The sequence below is a fragment of the Ranitomeya imitator genome, chromosome 4 (assembly GCF_032444005.1).
Source record: "Ranitomeya imitator isolate aRanImi1 chromosome 4, aRanImi1.pri, whole genome shotgun sequence".
In the NCBI taxonomy this organism is placed as follows: Eukaryota; Metazoa; Chordata; class Amphibia; order Anura; family Dendrobatidae; genus Ranitomeya; species Ranitomeya imitator.
The window spans coordinates 434,485,040-434,501,046 of record NC_091285.1 but is presented as its reverse complement, the minus strand read 5'-3'; the positions used below and the strand labels follow the sequence as shown (position 1 = coordinate 434,501,046).

General features: G+C 45.1%; 1 protein-coding gene across 1 annotated transcript in view; it reads right to left on the bottom strand.

Annotated features, from left to right (window-relative positions):
* HERC1 (HECT and RLD domain containing E3 ubiquitin protein ligase family member 1) overlaps nt 1-16,007 on the bottom strand; it is a 163,831-nt gene that overhangs the window by 90,217 nt on the left and 57,607 nt on the right. The window contains exons 29-37 of the mRNA XM_069765571.1: nt 13,345-13,582; nt 7,705-7,874; nt 6,254-6,409; nt 5,390-5,496; nt 4,686-4,796; nt 4,424-4,600; nt 2,578-2,817; nt 2,351-2,434; nt 1,730-2,241 (exon numbers count right to left, since the gene is read on the bottom strand). Coding sequence (XP_069621672.1) covers nt 1,730-2,241; nt 2,351-2,434; nt 2,578-2,817; nt 4,424-4,600; nt 4,686-4,796; nt 5,390-5,496; nt 6,254-6,409; nt 7,705-7,874; nt 13,345-13,582 — 1,795 coding nt within the window. The remainder of the gene's footprint in view (nt 1-1,729; nt 2,242-2,350; nt 2,435-2,577; nt 2,818-4,423; nt 4,601-4,685; nt 4,797-5,389; nt 5,497-6,253; nt 6,410-7,704; nt 7,875-13,344; nt 13,583-16,007) is intronic.

Sequence of the window (16,007 nt, the reverse complement as noted above, 5' to 3'; positions counted from 1 at the left end):
TAAATTGAAATATAATTAATAAATTACATTTTAATCATAATTAAATGCATTTAGAATATGTTTATAATAACACTTCCTTTAGTTTTTTTTTCTATTAACAGAGAACCCCTTTAATTGGCAAAGGACATACAATCACACAGATCTTTTTGGAATTAATTCATTTGTTATAAGCTCTATGTGAAATGAAGCCATGCAAGAAAAGTAGAATTACTAAAGAATAAAAAAGGACAAATGGAAGTTTATAAAGAACACAGTAGCCTTTAAAATTAAGGTATTTGTCCCACCTCCCCTGTTATAACTCATGTTTGCTGAAAAATCATATAAATAGTAGATCAAGTATCTGAAGGCCTGTTTCCAGCCCTGCTCCAATACTCTTTTCACTCACGTTACTTCTTTTCCGACTTGCCGTATAACACTGGAGTTTATGCGACGACAGAAGTCACTTTTTTAATGTAAACCTACAGAATGTCAGAAAGAGACTCCATAGACATACATTGTAAATGCAACTTCCAGCTGAAACAAACTCCAGTGTGATTTGGCAAGTCGGAATAGAAGTCACATGAGTGAGAAGAGGACTGGAACCGTGCTGGAAACTGAAGATGATAACAATCGGTGAGTATATTAACACGCTTACACACAAATTTACACAGGTTAAGCTAACAAATTATTGACAGTGGTTTTTTAATAATGGTTTCATGTTTGTGACCCTTATCTACTGGCAAAAGAAAGGAGTATACAAAGAGCTCCTCTAACTCTGAAGGATACACTATGTATGTACTTTATGGGAGATTCACATTAGGCAGGTTCCCAGCAACGAGAATCGCCTTATCATGGCTGCTGGGTACACATGAATTGCCAATTTATGTGCCAAGTATTCTCAATTTTTCTAATTTTCTAGAGCAGTACTGCAATTCAAATTTAATATATTTCATGTTTGCAAGTTATAGTGCTACAGAGTGCTACTTTATTTGTTGGTACTTTATCACAGAGCTGGATTTTAACAGGAACTGTGCCGTGCCCGATTTTCACTGTCTTGGAGTTGCATCTAAGGCCGGCGTCACACTAGCGTATTGCATCCAATTCGAGAGCATCGGATGCGATATGCTAATGACACTCGGCTCCTGCTCGCAGCAGAGCAGGAGCAGAGTGTCATGCGTCTGTGCTCCGATTCTCTCGCACAGGAAGAATCGGAGCACAGCTGCGGAGGAGGCGGAGAAATGAATTTCTCCATCTCCTCCATTGCTGGGGTCCGCTTATAGCGCACATCACTCGGATGTTATCCGAGTGGTGTGCGCTGTCTCACTCGCACCCATAGGCTTATATGGGTGCGAGTGAGCCGAGAGTTTTCCTCGGTCCGAGACAATCGCATGCTGCGATTGTCTCGGACCGAGGAAAACGGCCGACAAAAAGTCGGCTGCTGGGAGCGGCCCCATATGTTAACATAGGTCCGAGTGCAATGCGATTTTTTATCGCATTGCACTCGGCCGTTTTAAGCGCCAGTGTGACGCCGGCCTAAAAAATCAAACACTTGCTGATCAACCCCCACACAATTACAGCCAATAGCTGATTGTCTTAGCTGAGGAACACCATATGTTCAGTTTATACCCTTAGTGATCCAAGTCATGAATGCACCTAGGTTTTTTAATAGAAATAAATACATAAGATCTCAAAAGATGAAGAAATATATATAAAGAAGTACTCTGAGGTTGAAGATGAGAAATAATCATACCTGATAGTGATCTCTGCCTCGTCCCATTGAACTTTGGCAGAAGTGCTGCCCTCCTTCACCACACCCAACAGAGTGGCATGACGACCCGTTTGCTTATGGACACATCTGCCACCCACCCTAAGTCCAGTGTCCACTCCTCCAATGATGGCCAAGACGGGCCACACTTCTACACACAGAGTTTTCAGCTGTGTTTCTCCAAGCTCTGCCAGGCCATGTCTTGAATGCTTCCCCTTGTCGTCTTCTTTCTCATCACGAGTTTCATGCTCTTCCCTACTCTGGACCGAACGACTTTTCTTTAACTTGGCACCTGCTTCTCTCAGGCAACCTTTGATTTTTTGCAAACGCTCCACCATTTTTTTGTTTATGCAGTGGGTCCAACGTTCAGTGCGATGCAATATTCGGAGAAGCTGGACACTTGATTCAGCCAAGACAGTTGCTACAGGACTACAGATAGGATCCCCTGGTAATAAGTCTCTAGGAGTGCCTCTCATCTGCATGTCACAGATCTTTACCTAAAACACAAAACATTTCTGTGCTGAACATAACACCTCTATTAACCTGCAAGATTTTATTATGTGCGCTTAATATGATAAAAGTAAAGTAATTAGATAATAACTGTACCTTCTCTCCAGGGTTACTACTGTAAAACATTACACAAGGGTACAATTCTGCTGCATCAATATCCTCAAATGCCAGTTTGGGCTCCTGTGGACGGAAAAAGAAAAACATTTTCATAAGATGTACAGTATGTTATAAATACAAAAATGTTGCTGTAGCAAAGAATGGATATAAAGCTATGGTTGTAAAATTATGGTAAACACAAAAGCATAAAAGGGAGCTCATCTCACCTCCCCATTTTTACCAAAGGACACGGTTCGAGCTTCCATGTCAAGGACACAGGTAATAAAGTCTCCCTGAGTAAAGCTGGGTAAGGTCAGAGTCTGTTCTCCATTGTGATACAGGTTGCCACTGTATGCTCGGTATAGCCACATATCCGAGGTGGTTCGGTGATTGAAGTCATGCACAGGCCATCGGGAAACACCAACACATGTGCCCTCATTGCCACGATTTTCTTTTACAATGTAAAACTAAAGAAGAGAAGCCAGTAAGATATGTCACTTAAGGGTTTATTCTCATCTTCTAAAAAGAGAAAATAAACAAAGTGATTGGAAAAACAAGAAACTTGTTTATTAAAATTTGCCCCATTCTCCCCAAGCCCTCAAAATGATCAGTTCAGACCAGTCTGATGGCTGTACCGCTATTCCAAAAGGAGCACTCTCCCAGGCTATTCTGGGTAGGTATAGGTAGGTAGGTAGCGTTGTCTCTGCAGTATGGAGGAAACAGCAGGACACTGAAGCCATCCGAGCAGCACCTGCAGACTCTGAAGGATAAAGTCTACAAGCAGTGTGTTCCTTGCCTACCAAACCGGCAACTCTCAGACTGCAGGATGGCTGGTAGAATTAGTCGCTCTGTCCTTGAGAATGGAGACATTTATATTAAGAGTTAAATTGCAAAGTTGCTGGTTTTTGCCCAATTTAGACAAGGCAATGTCTTTAACTTTATATTTTATGGTTCACTGCTCTGTACACTGGGGACTGAGACCCAGCAGCAGGACTGAGAGGGTCTCATCCAACCCCCAGAATAAACTAGTGGCGATTTTTTTTTCTAACATGCAGATTCAAGTCCACAAGAAAAAAAACAAGGCGTATCTACATTGCCCCAATGAATAACAATAGCTTGAGGGCGGTTTTTTCACAGATGGCATTCAGTATTCAGGGTGATTACAAGCTATTTCGTAGTGAGCCTGTAAGCACTGCCTTGAGGCCGTCCAAGGTTGCTGGAGTGCGCCATTTGCTCCTAATCCTGGTCAGCTTCTGTCCCACTGTGCTTCTGATGCTTTAGAAGTAAAGATGTCTTCTATAACAGAATCAGGAGTGCACAAATTGAGCCAGCAGTTTGACAATGTCACTGGCCTGAACTGTCAACCAGGAGCGCTAATCCACCAGAAACGAAGACGTCCTGAAGCTGAGAAGCGCTGCGCTCAAGACAGAGAATTGCATTAACCATTTACAAATGGAAACTATGCTACAATATTTTAAAGTCTCAGTTACTTAAAGGGGTTGTCCACTTCTAGGACAACTCTTTCTTAAACTAAATGTTTGGCCCTGATAAAATAAACAAACCATACTCGCCTCCAGTGCCAGCTCCGCTCCAGTGGTGTCAGCACTTGTGGTCCCGGCGCTGTGATGCAGTGAAATCACACATGATGCCCAAAGCCCAATCAGCGCTGGGTTTGTTTATTTTATCGGGGCCGAACTTCTAGTTTAAGAAGGGGGGTGTCCTAGTAGTGGACAAACTCTTTAAATAAAAAGTTATACATTTCATGCAAAATTGCACAATGCGATTGAAAACAATAAGGAGAGAACAATGCCAACAACTCAGGGGAATTGAATGTCACAAAAGCAAATCAACTTATTGCTGATTGCAACAAAAAAAAATGCAGAAATGAGTATTCATAAATCCTGCATGACCCTTAAGGATGCACATAATAAGAACCATAAGTGCAGGTACATTTCTTACGCTCATTCCCCGCACCTTTAGATTGCCTTCTCTTTCTACTTTTCCACATGTTATAGTACTATATGGATATTTCTTTATATTTCTTCAACAATCCAGAAAGTTTAATAATCTTACCTTCCACTGATAGCAACCGGACGTCACCCCAGTTGATGCTAGGCCATACCCCTTACCCCCACTTCCATGAGTGAGAATTTGGCCATTTTCCACAAGGCAACATTGGGCTTTCTCAGGATCAAATGAAACCTCCTGAATAGGAAGGTCTTCCTCCTCCTCCTCCACTTCCCCTTGCTTCTGTAAGTAATGATGCGGTTTTGTTTTTATTTTCCATTAGATCAAGCTTTTTACTTTCCTATTGTCAAATATCAATGTGGATTACCTGCAGTCTTGATTCTTGCTCTTTCTCCTTCAACTGATGAGAATGCTTAGCCTGAGCGATGGGAGTCTCCCACATACAGTCTGAAAGAAGAGAGAAGAGGCGCTCTACCACCTGGAAAAGGGAAGAATTAAAGTTCAATGGACAAACCAATATTGTCTTTACACTTCACATGTACGTTTCCTGTATTGCTTGCACATGGATTATGAAGTTCATGTACAGTTATTGCTAAAAGAAAATGCAAATAAATAAATATTGAAAACTTGATTTTTTTTCACATTGAATAGTATAAGTGCAAATTGCCTTATTCCTTAAATTATAAAAGATATGATTTCATTTGTGCATGCTACAATTAGAAAATATTTACTGAAGGACAATCATTTTTAGGCCCATGTAACCATGTTCCAATACAGCTTACAAATCACATGACATGAACTTTTCTACAAGGGTCTTAAGAGTTAGATCATGGTAATGTCTGAGTCTTTCGGTTGGTCAAAGTGCAAGCAACAATGTAAAATTCATCTCAATTTATCTTTCAAATGCATTTGGGGTAAATAGTCCTGCTAAATCTGAGAAGGTAGTGTATGACATATGATCACTTTTGTCACAGAGGGCTTTCCCAACAGCCCGGCCTCATAACTCAATGATCATTACATGCACTGAATCAACCACGGATCAAGCTTATCCAAACAGCAGAGAAACTATACCTGTGCCATCTGGTCGTCATCCACACTGGACTCGCATGCGGGCAGAACGGCCTCTAGGACATGTAGGGCCAGAAGTCTTGTTCTTAAATTCCCTACAAGAGGGACACCTGCAGAAAATTTGGGATAGAGAGTCAAATACCAAATGTCACAATAAGCTCATAATAGTAAATGCTATGCTGTTATTCTACCCATTAGGCCAAGTTCACACAAATGTATATGCGAAAAAAAAAAAATATACAGAAAACTCGGACGATTTTTTTTCTTAATTTGTCATGCCTAAATAGTTTCCTATGTTAAAGAATTGCAATGCATCCATAAATATCAGATGCTGTGCAGTGGCTCCGTACGGCAACTGATTATTTCTTGTGCATCCATAGACCTGAATGAGAGGGTCTCATCCAACCCCCAGAATAAACTAGTGCACGTGGCGATTTTTTTTTTCTAACATGCAGATTCAAGTCCACAAGAAAAAAAACAAGGCGCATCTACATTGCCCCAATGAATAACAATAGCTTGAGGGCCGTTTTTTCACAGATGGCATTCACATTGAAAACATGATTGCAAGGCAAAGATCACACAATGTTAAAAACAGACAGCAGGTTGCATCCGTGCGCAGTCTCAATTTTTCACAGACCCATGGACTTGTGTAAGGATGAATTTCATATGTGACTCAGATCATAAATATACTTGCCTCTGTTTGTTTGTTTTTTTTGCAGGGACACAGTCTGCAAAAAACACCCCGGACATGTGTACAGCAGCTTAGAACATGTGACCATTATAATCCATCTTTGTAAAACACAGATATAACACGTATTTGAAAAATTGAAGTCTCGCGACCCTTAGCACACGCAGTGTTAGTTATACCTGAGCTGCACTTCTGAGAAGCAATATTCATTAAGACTTCTGTCCACTTAGGAGATGCCATCTTAGACTGTATAGCCTTGGAAGACACTACTCTGCGTAGGAAGACCAAAAAGTCACCAAGATGCAGCTCTGCAGTACGTTGTTTCCGGAGTGTAGCTGGAAGAAAAAGGACTAGGTAATAAAACTCACTACTGAATGCTGCTAAACACACTCCACTCATACTGCTTTAGACCCCATCGAAGAATGGCGTCAACTCCCACTTCAATGTCATAAATGTGATCATCTTTATTACTCACAGGGATAAAAGATAATGTAGAGGGGGGAAAAAAAATACCCGGGTACTATGCACAGAATGATAATATCGCTCCAAATGTCAGAGTATATTTCACCTGAGAACCCATATACCACTGAACTGTGAGTGTTCATTCATGTTACATTACATCACATATTCCCCTGACAAAGCGAACCCAAAACGTGCATCTGACACTTTGCACTTTTCCTGGGTAATCCTGACTTCCTTCCAGTGTAGCTCATATTTCTAGAATCCAGCTGAGAAACATCAAGACTTTATCCACAAAGTAAATGGAAACTTTCACATCTCTGAATAATACAGTATAACTGGCACCAAGAATACAGCAACAATTTATACCCCAGACACTTATAGTCTACATGGTTTTCATGATCAGAGGGAGGGTTTTCTCAGCAAACATTCACAAGCCTGCTTAGTAGTGGTGCAGGACACCAGGTTCTAGCATGGCTTGCGATTTAGCATTTATGCCGCCCCATCCGTCTCCTCGGGAGCCAGCCCATCCGTCTCCATGGGGGAGCCAGCCAGCCCATTCGTCTCCATGGGGGAGCCAGCCAGCCCATTCGTCTCCATGGGGGAGCCAGCCAGCCCATTCGTCTCCATGGGGGAGCCAGCTAACCCATCCGTCTCCATGGGAGCCAGCCAACCCATCCATCTCCATGGCAGCCAGCCAACCCATCCATCTCCATGGGAGCCAGCCAACCCATCCATCTCCATGGGAGCCAGCCAACCCATCCATCTCCATGGGAGCCAGCCAACCCATCCATCTCCATGGGAGCCAGCCAACCCATCCATCTCCATGGGAGCCAGCCAGCCAACCCATACATCACCATGGGAGCCAGCCAGCCAACCCATACATCACCATGGGAGCCAGCCAGCCAAACCATACATCACCATGGGAGCCAGCCAGCCAACCCATACATAACCATGGGAGCCATTCTATTCAACTCTATGTTGCCAAGATCACAAGATACAAGGATGAGGACAACAGAACTGGGCATGTATGCCTGGGGCTCAGATGGTGGGCTTCCAACCTGCCCACATAAACAAACAAGGAGATGGGACACAAACGAACGGTGATAACTAGTAAGATGTAATAATTGATGGTGATTGAACTGAAACAGCAATTTTGCATAGTTGTTACCTCTAAAGTCCTTTTTTTCACTCTCTCCTAAGAGCTCAGATTTCCTCTCCTCCTCATTTTCACCAAAGGTAGGCATAACTCCAGCCTGAGAAAGAAGGTTCTTCAGCTGACTACAGAGCAGGTCCAAAAGAGACTGCACCACTTTAGGGCTCAGTTTATCAGCATATGTCCTATAAAAAACAATCGGCAACTATGTATAAACACAAAGCTATACTGGATTACACAACAAAATACAGGGAGGTCTCTCCGAGAGGACACTAAGGTCATCTTCCTGATATCTAATATGCATAATATTTGGTGAAACTGAAAATCAGTGACAGAAAACCTGGTTTGGATAAAGGGATGCTCTTTTGGAGAATAACTGGATATACAGCAGTATCAGTGAGTCCTATGTGAAGTAGGTTTAGCAGATTCAGCAAGTCCTATGTGATGTATATACTGTAGCAGTCTCAGTGTCTTCTATGTGATGCATATAACAGTACTAGTGTGTCCTATATGTTAACAGCGAAGTGTAAATGTATCCTATATGATGCCGTTTCAGCCTGCTACTCCTGCTGTTTCATTCCTTTCTTACAGACCATATTTATGAAACTGTCTAAAAAGTAAAACTGCCTTTGCAGCCCATAGCAACCAATCACAGCAAAGCTTTTATTTCTCAAAATCAGGTTACAAAATTAAAGCTGCACTAAGATTGCTACAGATGTTCATAAGTCTTCACGAATATCTATGTTGCATGGAAAGTATTACAAGAGTCAGAAAGAGGAGCTGGGTACCAAATCGACCCATCCCTGAGATTAATTATAGTGCATATCTTACTAATAACAAAAGTAGTAAAGCATTTTCTTGGAAAAAACAAGATACACCCTTAATTCAAGACATAGTTGATAAAACCTGCCTCCATAAGTCTTTTGAACACAAACTAGCCATGGTCAACAATTGTTATAAGTTTGCTAAGAAATGGGCTGGCTGGTTAGAACCATTTAGAAGATATAAAAACAGGATTTTTTGGTTGCTTACCGTAAAATCTGTTTCTCTGAGCCTTCATTGGGGGACACAGGAACTATGGGTGTATGCTGCTGCCACTAGGAGGCTGACACTATGCACAAAAAAGTTAGCTCCTCCTCTGCAGTGTACACCCCACCGACTGGCATTATGAACTTCAGTTAGTGAGAAAGCAGTAGGAGAAAAATAATAAGGTTGAAATAAAATAACCACAAACATGAGAACTGTAACCATGAGAACAGTCCTAGAACACAGAACAGCAGAAACTGAATAACATGGGAGGGTGCTTGTGTCCCCCAATGAAGGATCCGAGAAACAGATTTTACGGTAAGCAACCAAAAAATCCTGTTTTCTCTATCGTCTCATTGGGGGACACAGGAACCATGGGACGTCCCAAAGCAGTCCCTAGGGTGGGAAGAACAGACTTCCATCAGATCAGAGGACTCACCACTGCCGCCTGCAAGATCCTTCTGCCTAAGCTGGCATCCGCCGAAGAGTAGGTATGGACCTTGTAAAATTTGGCAAACGTGTGGATGGAAGACCAGGTTGCCGCTTTGCAAAGCTGTAGGGCGGAAGCCCTGGAGGCGCCGACTGCCCGAGTAGAGTGAGCCTTAATCCCGGGAGGGGGCACTCTGTTCTTGACCCGGTAAGCCTCCAAAATAGCCATTCTGATCCAGAGAGCAATAGTCGCCTTGGAAGCCGGCAGGCCTCTACGCATGCCATCAGGAATGACGAAAAGCAAATCAGTCTTCCGGAAAGAGGCCGTTCTAGCCAGGTAGATTTTCACCTCCCTGACAAAATCCAGCTTGTTCAACGATCGCTCCAGAGGAGGAGTCGGAGCTGGACAAAAGGAAGGTAGAACGATGTCCTCGTTGCGGTGGAAGGTGGAAACCACCTTAGGAAAGAAGGAAGGCGGAGGCCTCAGGACCACCTTGTCATGGTGGATAACCAGGAAAGGAGGTTGGCAAGAAAGGGCTGCCAACTCGGAAACACGCCGGATAGAAGTGATGGCCACAAGAAAAGCCACCTTCCGGGATAGAACTGACAGGGAGACCTCCCTGAGAGGCTCAAAGGAGGAACCACTCAGAACCTCCAACACAAGATTAAGATTCCATGAATCCACAGGAGCCCTGTACGGAGGGACAGCATGGACTACTCCCTGAAGGAAGGTCTTGACCTGCTGCCGAGAAGATAATGTAATCTGGAAGAGAATGGAGAGCGCAGAAACCTGGCCCTTTAGGGAACTAAGGGCAAGGCCCGCATCCAGTCCTGCCTGAAAGAAGGCCAAAATGGAAGGAAGGGAAAAGGACATAGGTGAAACGTGGTTGGGCTCGCTCCAACGGAAGTAAGCCTTCCAGGTACGATAGTAGATCCTGGAAGACGAAGGCTTCCTAGCCTGGATCATAGTATGAATCACTCGATCCGAAAGGCTGGACGCTCTTAGAACTGCGGTCTCAACAGCCACGCCGTCAAACTGAGCGACCGAGAATTCGAGTGGCAGATCGGACCCTGAGACAGCAGATCGGGTCTGTCTGGAAGCCGCCAGGGAGCGTCTGTGAGAAGATTGATGATCTCTGCAAACCAAGATCTCCTGGGCCAATCCGGGGCGATCATAACAACCGGCACCCCTTCCACCTTGATCTGTTTCAACAGCTTGGGAAGCAAGGGCAGGGTTGGAAACAGATAGGGGAGCACGAACTGCGACCAAGGAATGGCCAGAACGACAACGCCCACTGCGAGAGGATTGAGGGACCTGGAGACGAACCGAGGGACCTTCCTGTTGATTCGGGATGCCGTGAGGTCCACATCCAAAGTCCTCCATCGAAGACAAATCTGATGGAAGACCTCCTGATTCAAGGACCATTCCCCTGCCGCTAGGCCCTCGCGGCTGAGGAAGTCGGCAGCCCAATTGTCCACGCCGGGGATATGCACCGCGGATATCAACGGGACCGTTGCCTCTGCCCAAAGGAGGATATTGGATACCTCGGCCAGAGAACTCCGACTCTCCACCTGGTGGTTGACATATGCCACTGCTGTGGGATTGTCCGTCCAGATTCAAATTGGCAGACCCCTGAGAATCCTTTCCCAGTTCAGAAGAGACAGAAAAATGGCCCGAATCTCGAGGACATTCATTGGCAGAGATGACTCCTGCGCCGACCAACGACCCTGAACAGTCAGGTGAAGAAACACCACACCCCAGCCGAGCAGGCTGGCATCCGTCGTCACCACCTGCCAGTGAACTGGAAGGAAGGACCTGCCCTGGGAGATGAGAAGTGACGTCAGCCACCAGTTGAGGGACCATTTGACCCGGGGAGAAAGCCGAATCAGACGATCCAGGGAGAAGACAGACCTGTCCCACTGTGATAGAATGGCCTGCTGAAGAGGTCTTGAGTGAAATTGGGTGAAGGGAATCGCTTCCAATGATGTAACCATCCTCCCCAGAACCTTCATGGCCGATCGGAAGGAGGGAAGCCGAGGATCCTGGAGCAAGCGAACTTCCCGACGAAGGATGGATCTCTTGTCTTCGCCAAGGAAGACTCTGGTCTGACGAGTGTCGAAGAGCATGCCCAGAAAAACGAGGCGCTGAGAAGGAACAAGGCAGGACTTCTTCCTGTTGACAAGCCACCCGAAACGGGCTAGTGTCAAGGACAATGGACAGACTTTGGTGAGCCTGAGAAAAGGATGGAGCCTTGATAAAAATGTCGTCGAGGTAGGGAAAAAGTACCAGGCCCCTGACCCTCAAGATGGCTATCAGCGCTGCCATGATCTCCGTGAAAACCCTGGGAGCGGTTGCGAGACCGAACGGCAGGGAAACGAACTGAAAATGCTCCTGATGTACTGCAAAACGCAGGAATCTGTGATGTTTCGGGAATATCGGGACATTGAGATAGGCGTCCTGGATGTCTATGGAACACAGAAATTCCTGAGCCTCCATGGAAGCAATTACTGAAGGAGGGGATTCCATCCTGAAGTGTCTCAGACGAACCCTCTTGTTCAGCAATTTGAGGTCCAGAATGGGACGAACCTTGCAGTCTTTTTACAGTACCACGAAAAGATTCAAATAGAATCCTGTGAATCCAGATTTGAGGAGGAAAGCGATGGCTGTAAAGAAACCCGGGACTAGAGCGGGGTCTCTTGGAGGTCGGGATTCGAAGAAACGATCCCGGGGCCGTGAAATGAATTCTATTTTGTATCCTGAGGATACAACTTCCCTGACCCATGCGTCCTCTACTGAGGAGATCCAGACGTCCCTGAAAAAGAGAAGACGGCCACCCAGCCTAGGACCGGTCTTCTAAGAACGCTTGTGTGCTAGGGTCTTGGTCCTGCTGTCGGATCTATGAGAATACGAGGTGGCAGTACACGCCGTACTCATAATCCGTATTGTGGGACTACAGTTGTGACTGTTCACACTGTATCCCTCCGGAGAACCTGAAAGAAAACGACGCACATTGAGGTAGAAATGGGTCTAATGAAAGCCCCGTGTCCACCTCTTACTGACACTAAGCTAAACTGAAGTTCATAATGCCAGTTGGTGGGGTGTACACTGCAGAGGAGGAGCTAATTTTTTTTGTGCATAGTGTCAGCCTCCTAGTGGCAGCAGCATACACCCATGGTTCCTGTGTCCCCCAATGAGACGATAGAGAAAGAAATGTATTTACTTTTATGTTATGTAACTATGTTACTACAGTTATATTGGACTAAAGGTTCCTTTAAGTCCTCTCCAATCCCCCTTTTCCCCTTTCCCTCTCTCCCATTCCAGCCTACCCTTTTCCCCTCCCCTTTCTTATCCCTCCCATAAGTTATTTTACAAAACCAATAAAAAGTTTGGAAAAGAAAGAAGGAGCTGGATGAGCAGGGAAGGAATTTGAATGCTGCCAGGAAAGATTTGGTAGATGAGGTTATTCTGTAGTTTACAGGAAGTGAGAGACTGATATCTTGTCTACATATTAGCCTATGTATTGGACTGGTTGTCAGACTAGCGACTACATTACCTAACTTCCTATAAGAAAGGGGGAAAGTGCATGGAGCGGGGATTAAAGCACCACTTCAGCGTTTGGATTTTTCCAACACTGGAGTGGCGCTTTAAGTGTAAGTCCCTTGCAACTGATCACATACTCATACTCTGGCGTATTCACTGTTTTTGGGCGCCACAGGACCGGATCATCTTGTGACACTGGCTTCTAACTGGCCAGAAGTAAAGAGCAACTTCACAAGCTCTCAATGCAAGTCGATGAGAACCAGAACAAGGGTCTCATAGATTTGCACTGAAAGTGAACTCTGCGCAGCTCCATGAAACATTGGCGCTGCAGGCATGTCACTTTTCACCAGAGACAGACCAAAGAGGTGGCGATTACAGATAAAAACACCGGAAGGTGAGTATCACATTGGGAGCAAGCGATTGACATTTAGAGCACCATTCCAGTGGTGCAACAAAAAAAATTCCGCTGGAGTGGTGCTTTAAACAAATGACACAGCTAGAATATTGATAACAGAAGCTAGAGTTCCTCCTTAGCTTACTGATAAATTAACTTTAAGCAAGTGGGTGGCTAATATTGCGGGTTTCATTGTTCAGATGATGCAATAAATAAAAGTCATTTTAAAACAAAATGTTAAATATACCAGATTAAAACTACTCACCCAGTAGTAATTGCCAGGATCTGGAGCAGCCTAGTACTAGCTACTTTAAGTGCAGTGCTCAGCTGAGACACTCCAGACTTGGGCAGTAGCTGGAGAGGTTGCCCAAGCATAGTCTCTGTGCCACAGAGTTGTGACAGAACACTAAGCAGGCCAGTGGAAATGGCAAGGGAGACATCCACTGGCTGATAACGGACACTAAGGGCAAAAACGGTGACCAACAGGAGGCGTTGTTGGGCTTCTGAAACAAGAAGGAACAGCGTATAAATAGGCCATAGTCTCTACACAAGCAAAATTAATAATACACAATAGCTTAGGCTAGTTTCACACTAGCGTTTTTATGATCTGCGGAGCGCTGCAGACTTCCTCCGTGAAGCCCCGCCCTCAGCCGCACCTCCGCCGCCATCTCTGCCTACTTCTGCATGCGGCCCGCATGCGGCCTGCGTACCTATCTTTAACATTAGGTACGCAGGTCGTGCGGCTGTATGCGGATGCTTCCACATGCGTCGTTTTGACGATGCAGAGAAGAAAAAAAAATTGCTACAAGCGGCGTCCTACGATGGTCGCCGCATCGTCAAAACGACACATGCGGAAGCATCCGCATACAGCGGCACGACCTGCGGACCTAATGTTAAAGATAGGTAAGCAGGCCGCATGCGGGCCGCATGCAGAAGTAGGCGGAGATAGCGGTGGAGGTGCGGCTGAGGGCGGGGCTTCACGGAGGAGGTCCGCAGCCCTCCGCAGATCATAAAAACGCTAGTGTGAAACCGGCCTTACCAAATAACTACATACTGATGGCTGTGCTCATTTTTCAGGATCTTTGCTTCTCACCACATACAGTTTATTAATGGGACTCGGCAGCTCGGTGCTTCACAGCGGGGCCAATCATTTATATACACCTTCCCATCCGCTTATTTTCCTTCTGTCTCTACCCACCTTCTTCTTTGATTGACAGCTCAGGGAAGGGTGTATATAAATGATTGGCTCCGCCATGGAGCACGCGATCGACTGTATTCGGTTTCAACAGTCAATTCTGTGCTGAAATAGTCCCTTTAAATACAGAGGCTGAAAGCGTATACCGGTCTGACATACTGCACAATTATATCCTCTGAGCTAAAAGGTCAAGTCCCCAAAGGTTATTATCCTGCAGATATGGGTTTAATCCGGAGGAAATAAACTTTATTGCTCCCAGCACACTCGGCCATTAAGGCTTTGTGCACACGTTCCGGATTATTCGCGGTTTTAGCGCGTTTTTTCGTCGGCTTCCCGCGGCAAAAAACCGCATAAAAAACGCATACATTAAGCATCCCATCATTTTTAATGGTTTCCTTTTGCGCACTTTTTTTGCGGGAAAAAAACGCATGCGGAAAAATGCGCAGCATGTACATTAAGTTTGCGGATTTTAAGCGGATTTCTCACTATATTATTGCATTGAGAACCTCCGGAAAAAAAACACGAAAAATACACTCAAAAACGCACAAAATACGCGACAAAAACGCGTGCAGAATTTCTGCGGAAAATCTCAGGATTTTCTCAGGAAATTTCTGCATACGTTTCGGACGTGTGCACATAGCCTAAGGCTTCTTTCACACTTGCGTCGGTACGCAGCCGGCGCGACGTACCGACGGACATTGTGAAAATTTGGCACAACGTGGGCAGCGGATGCAGTTTTTCAATGCATCTGCTGCCCATTCTAAAGTCCCGGGGAGGAGGGGGCGGAGTTCCAGCCACGCATGTGCGGTACGAAATGCAGGATCCGATGTACAAAAAAACGTTCCCTTGAACATTTTTTCGTGACGGTCCGCCAAAACACGACGCATCCAGTGCACGACGGCCGCGACATATGGCCATACGTTGCGATCCGTCGGCAATACAAGTCTATGGGGAAAAAAGGCATCCTGCGGGCACATAGGATGCGTTTTTTTCCCAAAACGACACATTGCGACGGAGGCCAAACGACGCAAGTGTGAAAGTAGCCTAACAGTTGAGTACATAGTGAGTGGTGGCTGTAGCCACTCCCCGGCACTGCCAGTTAGCTCCCTACAGTGCATCAGTACAGAGCCAGCTGTCAGTGTCAGAGAGCGCTTACAGCCGACGCTCACTATGTACAGAGCGGTAACTGAAGATGCACGTCTATGACTTAAAGCCGGAGGCTACCTGGAGCAATAAAGTTAATTTCATTCTAGTAGACGGGCTTTCAGTGCGGCCGCCGGGCAACTTCAGAACGCTATTAACCTGTAGATTAAGCCTATATCTACAGGTTAATAGCGTTTCGAGATGTGACAGGTTCCCTTTAAAGCAGATCTGTCACCAGATTTCACAATGCAAATGGTATACATTGACAAAGAGGGAGGGGGAACTAAAGAGAGGATCATACAGTCCATTGTATAGTGAAAAAATAGTAACTTTATTAAATAATATAATACTGATCCTGTATTATACTACACTGATCCTGTGACCCCAACTGGTGTAACCTTTCAGGTAATAGGACACTTTACCTTTACATCACTGGCTGCAGAACTACCTTGGATCTTCTATCCAACAAGCAATCTATGTATGGCTAGTATCCTACCAGTCTGAATCTTCATAGCATGAATAGCTACCATATTGCTGGTATTTTCCCACATGCCTACTCATCCCTCTATCATGTTTATATAACCCTTCCA